At 36.5% G+C, this 15,990-nt stretch overlaps 1 protein-coding gene across 1 annotated transcript; it reads right to left on the reverse strand.

Moving 5' to 3' along the window:
- Positions 1-6,288: 6,288 nt before the first annotated feature.
- LOC102712015 (LOB domain-containing protein 18-like) lies at positions 6,289-7,891 on the reverse strand. Its single transcript, XM_040528226.1, has 2 exons — positions 7,529-7,891; positions 6,289-6,735 (listed from the first exon to the last, which is right to left on the reverse strand). The coding sequence occupies exons 1-2, from the start codon at positions 7,889-7,891 to the stop codon at positions 6,289-6,291; spliced, it is 810 nt and encodes a 269-aa protein (XP_040384160.1).
- Between the last annotated feature and the right edge of the window lie 8,099 nt (positions 7,892-15,990).

Here is a 15,990-nt window from a genome sequence, read left to right on the forward strand (position 1 = left end):
GAGTAGGATTGAAAAATCTGAACTTCGGGAAAAACTTGCCGTGTCACTATCTTGTTCCTTTGCTTTTTTTGCTGTTGATTTGATTTTTGTCTTCCTATCTTCTACCAATCTTTACCTCACGTTCCCTAAAACTTCACCAGCCTGAAAAGGAGATTCTCATAATCCATTTTTTTAAAAGTCGGATGGTCCGGTGTTCATGACTAGACAGTCCGACCAGCACTCTCGGTCTCACCCGAGAGTCTCAACCGAACGGTCCAACCCTTTCACCGGACGGTCTAGGAAATCTAACCACTGTGACTTTCAAAGATTTTTTTAGGAACACCTATTCATCTCCCTCTAGACAACAACTCAGGGACTTCACTAATCAGGGAGGGGCACATGGATCGAATGGCCCACAAACTAAAGTAAAATGACATAATATATGCCAGTTCACTATATAACAATGCAAGGGCCCACATGACATACTCTGGAAGTAAGTCGGTGGCCAAAGGAGGTAGGACCAGGTCCACCAAATCTATAGGCCTGCTGACCTAGCCCTTGTCCCTCTCACCTCCGGTCACTACACGGAGATATCTTATTGGTTCTCTATGATAGTTATGGGTGCAACTGCCTTAACAACCATCATTGAGCACTATAAAAGGATTGTTCTTCTACTCTCATAAACACAGCACAAGATATCAAGCTCCATTCAAAGGCGAGGCCCTTCTTAGCGGTGCTTAGAAAATATTGAGAGTGAGGGGAGGGTGTGGAGAAGTGTTAGTCCTGTACCTCAATGGATGCTTCTTTTATAAAGTAAGTATTCGTGATTTTTTTTGGTAAGTATTATCTTGTTTAAGATATATTCTCATTGCTTATGGGTTTATTGCTTGATTTATGTTCAACGCTCTAGTTTATGACTTTGGATAAAGAAGGAAGTTCTTGGCCGAGGCTAGAGTAGTAATCAATAGCATAAACATGATCTCTAGGTTTATTTGTTAGCTTTGTTTGTTGCGTGCTCCATGGGTTGCAGAGATAGGTGTCAGGTGGTGACAACCCTATCCGTCCTTTGCAATCCTCCATATTCGGTTACGTCGTAGAGCTGTAGGTAGATTCACCTAGCAAACCGGGGGAAACCCGATGGCCTAAGTGATAGGCTTTACCTTTAACTTAATTCAAAAACTTAACCCATAGGAATCCTCTCGACCCCTGCCTATCAGTAAGTTGTTGTCCTTTGCTGTACCTATTTCTTATATAGCATGCACATGTTCCCTATAATTTTATATCATTGGAATACTCTAGGGTGAAGTACCACATCAGTATTTGTACGCATATGAATTTATCAATGAACATAAAAAATACCAATAGTTACCATGCGCACATCTTTTCTCCATTTTGGGACCAACTCATTAACATGTATTAGTCCCCTGTTTATATTCCCATCAATTATCCAAAACCCATCAAAGGGTTTATAATATTATAAAATACTTACAAATATACCCATATGATTTTTATGTTTCCAAAGTAAAATTGAAAATTAAATATATTTAGTGTTAAAAAATTTAAAAGTTTGGCCGGATAAAGTCCAGATTTAAGGTTGAATTTTAAGTCTTTTGAAGATAGAGATAATAGTGAAATACTGAGCGGATAGTTAAGAGCACAAGAGCAAACTGGGACCAAAATTTTTGAACTACCAAGTTTTGTGGGATGAGAGAAGAATCTCAACAAGCAAACTAGGAGCAGATTTACATTATCTGAGGTGTATCGTACTAGAAACTGGGTTTGAGATTACAAAGAAATTTCATCCAAATTAACAATATTCTGTCGAGCGAGTATCAATTGATTGATCCAAAGTAGTAAAACAAATTCAAAATCTTCTGCTAACACGCCAATACTATGCATGGATGCTTTTGGCCTATGTGAGACTAGATTTGTCATTACTAAAAATTTTGCACCAAATAATTTAATTCCATTATACTAATAATTAACCCCATAGCAAAATTTCTATCTCGCCGATACTATTGGGCTGAACATATAGACAAGTATCGATTTCTTTCGTAAAAGTAAGTGTTATGAGTCTCTTAACATAAATCCTAAGATAACATGTAGGATTAAATTATAAGATAGAAGGGAGAAGAGAAGAGAGAAGGAATGAGCCACCCCTCGTAAAAGGTAGCCCCTACACAATTTGCAAGAGAAAAAGAGAAAGGAAAAGAGTAGATTAATTAATCAATTGTTGAAATTATTATACTAGAGATAGCCACTACTATAGAACCAAGCATACTAGACGGGACATCCATGACCAGGCCCATCAGCCATTTTTAAATTAAATTTCCCCCCTATTTCTCTATGCGTGACGGGCTATAACTCCAAGCACGTCACCGATGTCATATCTTTGATGGGTAGTAACTCTAAGCCCATCACGGATGATATATCTCTGACGGGCTGTATGCATAATCGGTGACGGACTAATATTTTGGCCTATCATGGATGATATATCTCTGACGGACCGTAGTCCTAATCGGTGACAGGCTAATGTTTTGTCCCATCAGAGATGCTGTCATCGGTGATGGGCCGGCGTCCGTCACCGATGCTTTTTCTTATCACTGACCACTCATCGTTGACCAATTGCCCGTCCGTCACAAATATGTCTTAATTTAGGCCCGTCGCAGATAGCGTATCCTATGCTGGTGAGCGTAGATATAATGTATTCTATATGGCACCTTTTCATTAATGAGTTGTTTACACAAACAAAATTATATGTGACATCCACCTCTCTTATAAAAATTGCTCTAAGACAACTTATTTTTCCTTGATTTAGAACCGATTTTTTCCTGTATATTTAGCATTGAGAACTGTGAGGTAGTTACTAGCAGGTTTTAAGGAAACCGCTTCATTAGCACCAGTAACAACTTCACCTTTAATTTGTGCAGTGTCAACCCTGTCAACAATTATTCTTTTATGAAAATTAAAGACTGTTAAAATTATTCAACATCCGAGAGGCTTCATTTTGAATTGATTAACGGTGCTTCTTTAGAAAATATTCGTTTCTCTTCAACCACAAATTAAATGTCTCTTTCTGTTTGATAAATTAACTTGCCAGCAACTAAAGGCTACTTTTGTGCGGCTCGAACATATATAACACTAATGTGTAAATCAAGTCAATGCCAACACTATTGTACCTTTATATATAGCATTTCTCTGTGAGCATAAGATTGTCCCTTCATTAATAAGACGTTTACTTAAGGTTCAGGTTAGCACTGAACAGCTGGCACAATATATATATATATATATGTGTGTGTGTGTGTGTGTGTGTGTGTGTGTGTGTGGTGTGTGTGTGTATACATACTGTATGATGCATATATACATACAAATATATATGCGTGTATATGTATATCCATCATACAAAACATATTATTTTCCAGCTAGCTACTCACATTGTACTAAAATATATTGGCCCGTACGTATATATAGATATATATTTTCTATGAAACAAATTTGAGAAGGTAACTAGTATCTGCTAAGTGCTGGCAATCAAGTATTTTGGCATCTGCTCCCTCCATTCTCAAAAGACTTCATTTTTAGCCTACTTCATACAAATCAATACAAAACCATATATAGAGACTAAAATGTTCTTCATCTTTCCAAATCTCAATGCATTTGTCTATTGCTTTTTTGCATTTGCCCTCTACGTCATCAAATTCCAATATAATAGTTTCTCAGGAAATAAAGTCTATTTGGGAGAAATGAGGGAAGCTAAAAATAAAATCATCATGGGACGAAGGTAGCACTATCTTGTGCTTATATTAAGAAAAGACGTTCTCATATATATCAATTCTAATAGTAGGAGAATCCAATATATTTGGTATACATCATGCACGATAAACATCCAAATAATAGTAGCAGATAGATGGAACTTTTTTCGAGCCTTACACGCAAAATGTTGATTGAACTAATTATTACATTCAATGGTTAATTTTTCATGAATGTTTATTCTTGATTTGTTCTAAAGTTGCAGAAATACTATTATTACAAGTAACATTGTGTATGCAATTATCATCTGAGTCTGTATAATGCATATATATGCGAACGGAGACTTAATTAAGTCATGTTCTTTCCCAACCTATATCTTCCCATTTTCTATGCACATACGTCCAGAACTACTAAATGATGTATTTTCTTAAAAAAATTCTATAGATTTTTAAAATCATATTAATTCATTTTTATTTTTAACTAATAATTAGTTAATTCTATGCTAATCCACTGCTACCTTTTATGTGTCGGTTCCTAATGCCAACAAAAGAACACAAGGTTAGTCTAGTAAGAGTTATATTTGAGACAGTGCAAGCTTGGTAATTCTGATATTTCCACAAAAGTAATTTTCCCCTAAAATTGAAAATGAGACTTATTGCGATATTTCCACAAAAGTAATATTAACACAATTGAAACCATGTGCATTTTTAAGCTACATTTTTTCTTGGTTCATATTTTCCAGGAGAAACTGGAAGCAATTTGTTAATATTTCTTGTGCAAAATTTAAAAATATCACAATTTGTCTCGTTTTCAATTTTAGTAAAAAATATTTTATTTAAAAATATCAGAATTAAAAAGTTATTTTACTGTCTCAAATATAATTCTTGCAACAGTATCAGACAAAGTCTTATTTTGCTTATAAATTGTGCTACAAACTTAAGTGCAAAATAGCCTTTATATAGTGTCTAACGGAATAGTACTAACGGAGTTGGGATTGTGAGAACATTTCTTAAGAAGTGACCTTGTACGGTTGTAAAATAGCTTGCTTGTCGATAGCATTTTCCTGGATTTTCTCTTATTGCTTGTCGGTTGTAAAATAGCTTACTAACTTAGTCAGTCACTTGGTCAAATTTACACTAGCTTCCATAATTACCGTAGTGACGACTTTTCTTAAGAAAGACCAACCTACTATAATTACCTTAGTGAATCAAGAGTAATGTAGAGAGTAGTACACAAATTACTATATCATGCATGCATGGCCGGCCACACAAACAACATCTTGGCTTGTAAAAATTAACTAGTCCGATGCATTACCTGCTAATAATTACCTCCTATACATATGCTGGACTAGCTAGTAATTAATACACAGCTGCTGAAACTTTTTAGTGCAGATTGGACACATTAATTAAGAGCTTCTAGCTAAACTGAAACCTGTACTTTCCTATGGTTATCATATTATTATTCATACACCGCAACCGCTTGTCATTTTCCAACAATTGATAACAAGGGAGTCCCCTGAATACAAGGGCATATGATATAACTCCAAGAAACATAAGGAGAGAAAACATTGTGTGTGTGTGCATGCTGCATGGTCTTAGTCAAAGATGGCCCACCAAAGCTATGCTTCCTGTCTGTCACTCTCTTTCACTCATCAACTCCAAAATTAATCCCTGCCAATCATTTAGCCCCAGATATACCACAACTATTCATAGAGAAATTGACTAACTTAACCTTATTTTTAATTATTGTACTGTGTTCCCATTAGGAATAGCTAGGTTTGCTACTGAACCTAAGACTAAGGTTGCATGGTAATGGTATGTATACTTGCATAATAGTAGTATAAAACCATGAAACAAATAATAAAAGGAAACCAACACCCTGTCTCTAACTCAGATCTGTTCACACTTTATATTCATTTGTCCAGTTTTCACCAACACTTTGAATGCTCATTTTGGTATTATCGTAAAACAAAATGCCCATTAATTTCCCATAGAGTGATAGACCAAATTAATTAAAACTCCATTGCAAATGATCAGTTTGAACTTTGAAGCAGAAACCAATTAATCAAACACAGCCGTAACCACAGCAGAAGAAGATTCCTTTTTTTTGTATATTGAACTAAATTGGATCAGGTTTTGTTTGCAATTAGAACTGTTGCAATGGAACAGTGATCAGGCTACAGCTAAGCTAATAAGAACTCATCCCCAAGCTTCCTCTTTTGGAGCAAACTCCTAAGCATCATATAAAAAAGTTGCAAGTGGGCACATCTTGCACCCCAGCCCAAGAACAAAGATGGTACGCGAAAACCGGGCAATGCCTGTTACCTACCATCTCCTCCCCAACATCGCCATCATCGTCTTCCTCCTCCTCCTCCTCGTCGTCTTCGGCCTCGTTTCATTTCTCGCCTCAACGACATGGAGGAACTGGTGAAAACTTTTTCACCAAGATTCTCTTCTCGCCTCAACCAATGCCATGCATGAATGATGCAATCCCTGATCAATTAGTCCATCAGCTAAGCTAAACTTGACTCGATCGATCACGCACAGTGACCGATCCTCACTAATGTGTGTGAGGTGGAGGCTCCAGCTTGGAGCTCGACGCCGACCGGCCATGGCGGTCCAGGAGCTCCCTCGCCAGCGCTTGCAAGTCGCCGCCGCCGTCGCTGCCGTCGTCGTCGCCGCCTCTGCTGCTGGACGAGCCATCGCCCATCCGGTCGTAGGGGTGCTGGTGGTGGTGGTGCTGATGCTGGAATACCCCGGGCCACAGGGGCTGCGCCATCGGCAGCGGGTCGAAGAGGACGGAAAGGTCGGCGGTGGCCGGCACGTTGGACGACGACGACGGCAGGTCGGAGAAGTTGAAGCTGGCGGCGGCCGTCATCGGCATCAGCGGCTGCGGTGGCGGCGGTGGCGCCGGCGCCGGCCCGGCGGCATAGGGCGGCGGCGACGGCAGCTCCATCGCCGACAGGTGGGCTTGCAGGTAGTTCAGCTCGGTCTGGAGGCCAGCCACCTGAGTACACATATACATAGGGAATTGAACCCCAGACCATCAATAAAATGGATACAAAAATATAACTTGGCATAACCAGATGAAAGAATGTAGCTAGCTACCATATATAAAATCCGAATGAAATGCTGATCACTTATATTAGTAAAGAAAAAGGAGGAGGACAAATGTTTCCATGAAGGGAGCTAGCTAGCTGCAGCTTCAAGGAGTACTAGAGATTGATGCATCCTAATTCCTATAGCTGCTAGGGCTTAATTCCCATTTTCTTTTATGTTCCTTGATTTCAGAGCAAGAGAGAGATGAGAGATGAGAGAACAACCTGAAGCATGATATAAAAATGATGTGATAGATGGAGGGATCGATTGAGATCATCATGCATCTATCTATACACCAATCAACCTATATATCACAAAATTCAGAAAAAAAGGAAGAAACTAACAGGCAAGAACGAGAGAGAGACAGACAGAGAGAGGAGGGAGTAGATGATGGGATTTAATGATGAGATGGATGATGAGATGTGCACATCACAGGTAGTAACAGAAAGAAAGAAAGAAAGTCTCCAAGATTAACTCCCTTGCTTGGCTTGCTAGCCTTCCCCCTAAAAAAGGAGCCTCCTTTGCCTTCCTTGAGAAAAAGACATCCATTGCAACCAAAAACCAAAATCAAAACCCCCCAAGATCCCATCCGGCCATCCACCCAACCAGGTCAACAGCTAGCTAGTAAGTTTCCTCACTCGATCATCGCCGGTACGGTGCCGATGAAGACGACGGCGACAAGAAAGAAAGTGAGTGAGTACCTGGTGCTGGAGGTGGAAGATGTGGGCGACGCAGCCGTAGACGGGGTCGCGGAGGCGGGCCTGGGCCTCGTAGCAGATGGTGACGACGGCGTCGAGGCGGCGGTGCGCCGGGATCTGCTGCAGCAGCTTCGACACGTTGCTGGCGCCGAACACCTTGTGCACCGCCGCGAAGTGCGCCGCCCCCTGCTCCGAGTCGAAGTACGGCGCGAAGATGCACCCCTGCACGCACTTGCGCCGCAGGAACTTGCACGCCCCGCACGGCCCTCCACCTCCTCCTCCTCCGGCGCCGGCGCTGCCTCCTCCACCACCACCACCACCTCCGCCGCCGCCGCCGCTCGCGCTCACAGCCACCGAGGTGCTCATTCTTGGACGCACAATGAGCCCCACCACCACCTCCTCCTACTCCCTTCTTCTCCTTCTTCTACCTAGCTACTACTACTGCCTCCTGTAGGGTTAAAACTCAATGCTACTAGCTACCTAGCAAAAAATGTTTCTTTCTTTCTCTCTCTCTCTCTAGAATTTTTTTTCTCACAGATGGTAGAGAGAGACTAGAGAGAGAGAGTGAGAGAGTGGAGTAAGAATGGAGGAATGAGGTGGGGGCGGCTGTACATATAGGAGGGGAGAAGGGCAAAAGTGTAAATATACGGCAAAGTGATAAAATAGGCAGTTTGCTATCCCATTGGTGGAGGCTGGTGTATATCCCATTTATTTTCATACTAGTCTTTACTTGCTGCCAATTTTGGCCCTAGCTTGATTTATTTATATATATTTCATTTATAGATTTTTTAAACTTATATTTTGTTTTTTTTGCTTGGGTTTACTATATATTGTTGTTGCTGGAATTATCACTATTATTATTTTTGTTATTTAGGTCATCATTTAATAGCTGGTTTTGTATATGTGTTTTCTTTTTGGTGCCGTTGTATTGATGAGACTTTAAAGCCAAGGCAAATGAGAGGGTGTGCAATTGGCCTTGGCTACCAGTACACTTCTCTTTCTCAAATGGTTTAGAATATTGCGTGAAGCAAACTGGTCTGGCTGGGGGAGAAGGAAGACCTGGAATTAATGCCAATTGCATCCATCCTCTCTCCTTTTTTTGGGTTGATTTCTTTCTCTGTCTAAAACCACCATGGATCACATTTCACACCACCTGCAGAGACCAACGTACGTTCTCGTCGCATGCACTCTCCCCCCATGTGATCCTAACATGACATTCTTCCCCTCAATACGCCACATACAAATTGTTAATCACTTCTTTTAGTTATTAAGCACGAGAAATAAAGTTACAATGCAAAAAAAAAAGGTAATTCCGAGTATCGACTAAGTTGATGTAAAATTATTGTTTTTGCAGTAATTGTGGGTGGATAACCTTAGTGTGCGAAGGGATAATATGCCAAATAAAACCACCAGTGCTATTAATTGTAACCTATCTTTCCCACTCCGCAACAAATATATTCCATCGATTAATTTATCCTATACAATTTGAGCGAGTAACCGACAAAAGCTTCTAAATATAGATGTACTATCATAACACGTCTTATCGTAACGCTAGTGCTATGAATTGTGATATACTTATTTTTTCTGATTCACGTCAAAAAATAATATATAAATGGCACTTTTATTAGTGTGTCATCTTCTACGTTTAGCTTATTGGCATACAATATATTACTAATGGATTAACCATGCCATGTAATAAGAGCCTTTGTCCACATAAACTCTTAAACATAGGTGGGACTAGTATTATGAATCATAACTTAACTATATATTAAAACCTTTTCATTTCACTACAAAAGCAATATATTTAAGGAATTAATCATTTCAAATACAAAAATATGTTGTGTTTATGTGTAATTGAGAATGCAAAATAAAATAATATATGCAATTTTTTTCAACTATTTATTAGGCTGATGTAAGAAAATATCTTATTTTAGCACCAGTTGTACTAGGAAATCACAAAAGCAAGGGGATAACATGAGTAATATAACCGCTACTGTTATCAATTTTATCTTATATTTTCCATTCCGCAAAAATATATTCCATCAGTTTTATCCTATACAATTTGAAAGAGTAACCGACAAACACTTCTAAACATAGATATAGTATACTATATCGTAACACACCTTATCATAACGCTAGTGCAATAAATATATTGTGACATTAAATTTTTTTTTTATAGTTCCTGTCAAAAATATATATATAATTAAATTTATTTTTCGTCTGTTAATCATGCCATGTAATCAGAGTGATTGCCTAGATAAACTTCTAAGCATAGATAGCACTAGTGGCGTATATGTGCGTTTGTGTGCAGTAGTTAAGCATGACAAATTAAAATTATTTGAGCAAAAAGGTTCCAAATATTGACTAGGTTTTTCGAAAAAGTTGAATTTATACCACAAATTATACATGGATAATTGTCAAGGTGAGGGGATAATACAATGAAAAGTATATATCACTGTGTGTTATCAATTGTATCTTATCTTTTGATTCAACATAAAATATATTCCATTGATTAATAATCAATATAACTTGATTAACTATCACATATAAACAGAGCGAGTAAAAGACAAACTTTTAAACATAAATATACCGTTGTAACACATCTTTGATGCTAGTGATTCAAATTGTGACATAAGTTTTTATTATTTATTCTAATTTATGTCAAAAGATAATATTAACGCTATGTTTATCATAGGCACGCATCTTCTAAGTATATTTATTGTCGATATATATCATTCCAATGAGTGCTTTTATCTAGATAAACTTCTAAACATAGACAATGCTAGAGTTCCCTGAATCATAACATAACTATTTAATCTATTTCATTTCTTGTTATAAAGATAATATATATTATTTCTTTTGAAGGAAACACTACCATGCCAGGCCTAGAAATTATGCATTATATATAATAGAATGTTTACAAGAAAAAAACAAGCCACAAAAACAATTATAAATCCTGACATAAGAAGAAAAATCTTGCTTTATCTTAACTAGGAATATTAATTTCGAAGTAGAAAGTCACGTGCTGGAATTTTACGTATTGAATGTTGTGATGTTAGCAATTGTAGGTAAACAGTTTTGACTCTTGTACGTAGGTCACAGCATAAAATAGTATAAAACCATAGCTTGTACAGATGACATATGTGCATCGTCTGATAGACAACATCGAACTTATATTTGATTTCTTTCAACATTATAAACATAGATATAAACGACAATGTGACATGGTTCTTCAATCAATTATTGGTGCATTGTAGCCGGATTGGTTGATATATATGATCGTCTTATAAACAGAATTGTGAAATGGTTTAGTATATCTCAGCTGGGTATATGTGGATCAGTAAAAACATATTCCCGGTATACATGGAATATATAATTTTATTCACTGAATTTGCAGTTATCTTGAATGTATCTAGCTCAAGGGAAGAAAACCAATAGCTCCAAAGTTATTGTTCGAGTATGAAGGCTTAAATCGCTAGCTGCCAGCTGCATCCGTACGTTGTCAACGTATACATGCTATGAGCCTGTGCCTTAATTTGGACTACTCTTGAGTGACTGATGAGGTGAGAACTAATATGATTAGTACTGCATTGCTTATCACATGCATCCGTTGCAACGTGCATATACGTGGTGAGCCAAACATAAAAAGCAACGTCTTATGCTTATGCGTATTTAAATTTAAAAAACATGAATTCGAAGTTGATTTAGATATTTTCTCCTATTTATTTTTTAGACTGTTTTCATATCATAGAACACGTATATAGCAATTTTATTTATAAAATATTTTTATTATTAATAGGCTGTTTTGCTTTTACTTCATTGCAAATCATGCTGAATAAGGGAGGAGGGAAAAATTGAGAGAGAAAAAAAAGACAAGACAGTGACCATTTGTATCCGGAAACCGTTGCTGTGCTTGCGTGAATTTCGAAGCATCATGCATGCATGCCCAGACATGCATGGGAATCACCGCCAGCCATAAGCTTTCGACACTTCGGCACCTACAGTTACAAAACTTTATGTTTGGTTCAGATTACAGTTACAAAACTTACAGTGATACGGCACATTTGACCACCGAGATCCTAAGTGTATAATCATGCAATAACAGCAGAATTATTAATATGGACAATGATATCTTGGTTGTTTTGATAGGGTAGTTGTTTGATTTTTACATGTAAAACCCAAATGATATTTATAAATAAAAATTATTTTGTGAATAAAATTATTATATACATATTCTTAACTATCTAAAAATAAATGTTAGAAAATAAAGTACGATGAGAAAACTCCAAAATCAAGGTTGAAAGTTTAAATTTTAGCTTATAAATGTAAGCTGAAGGAAAAAAATGACAGTGATAATAATATGTTATTACAGTTTAACACTGTAGTTTCTTCTGTGATTTCCATTGGAGATTTTTCCAGAAGGGATAACATGTAAGTATGTGTGAATGGTGTGTGCATATTGTTTGAACAATGCATGTTAGCTAGCTAGGTACATGCAGCACAATAGAGCTTTCATGCATGCATGGACTCTGTTTAATCACTGTAGAGGCATGGTCTTTGATTGAGGAGAGTGTGTACTAAGCAAACCATTATGTCTCTAGATCTCTCTTACTACATGTCCGAATATAATGTGCATGTGAGATCTATGGATGTGTGGAAGCCAAAAGACGGCATAGCTAGGTACTCCCTTCGTTAATATATATATATATATATATATATACATATACATATACATATACATATATATATATAGTCTAGCTACGATGAGTTGTAACTCACAGGTTGCTCCGTGAGTTGGGGTCCAAAAACATATTAAATCACCTCTAAATTTCGATTTATATGGCTCACTAGATTCTTCATATTAAAATCTTGTAGCACGCAAAATTTTTCCATTTTTAGAGATTTTAAAGTATTTTTTTAGATTTCTAAAAGTGACTGTACTATATTAATAAAATAATCAATATAGTATAGATATATATATGTGTATATATATATATATATATATATATATATATATATATATATATATATATATATATATATATATATATATATATATATATATATATATATATATATATATATATATATATCTCTAAGCCATGGCTTTGAGAAAAGAAAAAGCTCTATTAGGATCCCATTTTTATGACACAAAAGCATAATCAGGTATAAAAACTTCAGAATATGAATATAAAATTATTACTTTTGTCATAAATATTACTCTCTCCGTCCCTAAATGTTTGACGTCGTTGACTTTTATATATGTTTGGCTATTCGTCTTATTTAAAAAATTTACATAATTATTAATTATTTTTATATCATTTTATTTATGGTTAAATATACTTTTATGCATATATATAGCCTTACATATTTTACATAAAAAATTAAATAAGATGAATAGTCAAACGTGTATAAAAAAATCAATGCCGTCAAACATTTAGGGACAAAGGGACTGTATTCTAACAGTTTAAAGTTTAATCATAACTCGAAGACTTGTCATGTATTAACAAAACCTAATAACTTTAAAAAGGGTACGAAACTTGATTGATCACCTCTCTAATTAATTATGGGGTGCCCATTGATAATTTCCAGTGATCTTAATTATCAAATTAATTGTGTCATTCTCAGTTTATTAGTTTGATATAAATAAGGCATCAAACTGGATGTCACGATCGGTACATATATAGACTAAGATGTACTATTCTTGTAACAAATGAAAAATAATAATACAGGAAGTCCTAGCTACAAAATTCTTCGATGTCAGTACTAACCATCCATATATATACAGTAGATCAAGCAATGTTGCTAAATAGTACTGCACTCTTTCTTATGGAGAATATGCGTACGTAGTTAGCTACTACCATAAATATGTACTTATCTCAGAAATACCCCTGGAGGTGAAGAAATACCATGCATCAAATAGATCCAAAATTGGTTATTTCCTTTTTGTCCTTTCGTAGTTCTCTATTTCCACAGTACGACTATAGACAAAACCACTTTTTGTTGAAAGTATCCATTGCTTTATTAGCTGTGTGGTCACACACTAATTCCTTAGAAAGCTTATATATTGAATTAGTTAGTCCTCTCTACAAGGAATAATTGAGATAATTAATTAATTAATTGGCCGGTCAGCAACAGAATTTGGTACTTTGCAGGTCAAGTGAATTCCAGGTGTATACATACAGTTGATCAAGATCACATTTTTTTTTTGTCTTCCATTGCTCCTGTCCTTTTGTCCTTTGCAACACATCTTGGACGGCAGCAGCAGCAAGCAGTTACTTCAACTTTAGTCTGATATTTAGGAGAAACTGTTGGATCCATGCATGATCCAGAAAACATGGTAGTAATTTACAAAAGCTGCACTAACGTAGCTTTCTCCTTGGAGCAGCTCCAATGTGATCCATCGACGAGGCTCCAATTTGTCAAACTATATATTAATTATAATAAGTAGTATATATATGTGTGGCTACTTACCTGTAGTACTGTACTTGCCACTGACGCCAAACCGTTCAAACTAACTTAAATTTCTCTTAATTAATTAACTGTGCAATGTACGGTTGATTAATTAATTTAAAGATAGATAGATTATACTTTTAGCTTCAGTGACGATAATAATTGCAAGCCTGATGCGTTGATCAGGTGACCTGTTTCATGCATTGTTTGTGTTCTATCTGGGAAAGCTAGCTAGCTGGTTTCTAACTAGTTTCGTGCAGCCGTACACAGCCAATGTTTCCATTCATGTTTGTATGTAATCCACGGCTCGATGTATGTATTTATTTATTCGCATACACAGAATGTAGCTAGGCAGAGAGCACTACAGTACAAGATGTATATGTTGTGAGGAAGACTATGTACGCGTTTGTACGAACGTATATGTGTGAAAAGGCACCCTTATTTGTCCATCTTAGCAGTTTAGAACTTCTTGATTTAGGCCTGGTTCAGTTTGCAATTTTTTTTCAAAAAAACATCGCATCAGATATACAGACACATATTTGAAGTATTAAAAGTAGTCTAATTACAAAATAAATTATAGATTCCGCCAAGAAACTGCAAGACAAATCTTTTGAGCCTAATTAATCTGGCATTAGCACACATAGCACTTATGGCTAATCACGTGCTAATTAGGCTCAAAAGATTTGTCTCACGATTTTCTTCATAACTGTGTAATTAGTTTTGATGTTCATGTAATATTTTTGGAAAAACTTTTAGGAACTAAACAGGGCCATAATTTGTTGTAGAGATCCCTCATCCCTGCACTGCCTTCTATATGTACCCCTGGGAGTTTCTGTCATGGTTATGCAAAAATGGGCTAAACCCCTGAGAGTTTCGATCATGATTAATTACATATTAATTATTTGCAACTTTAAAGAATAAGATTATTTGTGCTATTAAAGAAGTATTTATATAGAAAAATGTAATTAAACATGTGTTAAGATTTACCTTGTTTTGCACAGGTAAATCTCGTTAATTCTCTTTCCGTGCAAAAGAATTCGCACTTAATCATATTGTTCCTTTCGGCTTATTGGGCATGCTTCCCAAAATATTGAAAGCACCCAAAAAAATTAAATTTCTTTAAAAATCAAATAAATCAATTCTTGAAGTTTGCAATAAATCATGCGTTAATGGTATTTCTCGTTTTGCGTACAGCTTATAACTAAACTATAGACCACTAGCGGACACTGCCTTAGTGTAATCACAAAGCTAGACCATCTAGTGCATCCTAGAATTTTATGATAATATTGTCACAATTAAACTATTTTTTATACTTTTTATTCAAATATGTATTTAATACCCCGGTTTAATAACACAAAGGCCAACGTTTGGCTCATTTTTTATGTGTTAATTTGTGGAATTAGTTCCCACATATAGAGTTTGGTATAGTACGCTCTGGGCCAGTATGAGTGATATATTAATCCTACCATAATACTTTGGGTTAATGCTTCGACACGAAATGAACCTACATATAAATAGATCAATTTATTATCAATTCAACCGTGTGAAATGCTGTCAATTAATGGGCTCGTTTGCACAATCTACAGATTACACCATTCTTAGGGCATGTTTAGAGGAGCTCTTGGCAGCTGGAGCTTCTCACAGAATCTCTAGAAGTCGGAAGTTCTCCCAAACAACACTCAGCTTCTGAGAATCTAGAGTAGTAGAATCCAGAAAGTGAACTAGAAGCCAGAAGCTGGGGAACCTAGCTTTTTTAGATTCTGAGAAGCTGGCGGCTACTTCTCAAAATCTTAAGCTCCCAAACAAACCCTTATCCTTCTTTCACATCCCTTAATTAGAAAGATTAATGGAAGTTTCTATAATTGGAACACAAGGTGTTTAGATGGTGTGTTATGCATTTACACACACGTGCATAGGTATATATTTACATGGTGAAATTTTGGTATGCAGGTACGCGTTTGGGAGTGCACGCAGTACGTTCCAGCAATAAGAGGGGCCAGCGGTCGACTCGA

Source organism: Oryza brachyantha, chromosome 10, assembly GCF_000231095.2.
Source record: "Oryza brachyantha chromosome 10, ObraRS2, whole genome shotgun sequence".
Taxonomy (NCBI): Eukaryota; Viridiplantae; Streptophyta; class Magnoliopsida; order Poales; family Poaceae; genus Oryza; species Oryza brachyantha.

Bases quoted from the DNA above. Each gene is read 5' to 3' on its own strand.
- LOC102712015 (XM_040528226.1), bottom strand. From the start codon at position 7,891: ATGAGCACCTCGGTGGCTGTGAGCGCGAGCGGCGGCGGCGGCGGAGGT. The intron at 6,736-7,528 runs GTACTCACTCAC...ATGTGTACTCAG, and splicing joins TCTTCCACCTCCAGCACCAG to GTGGCTGGCCTCCAGACCGA.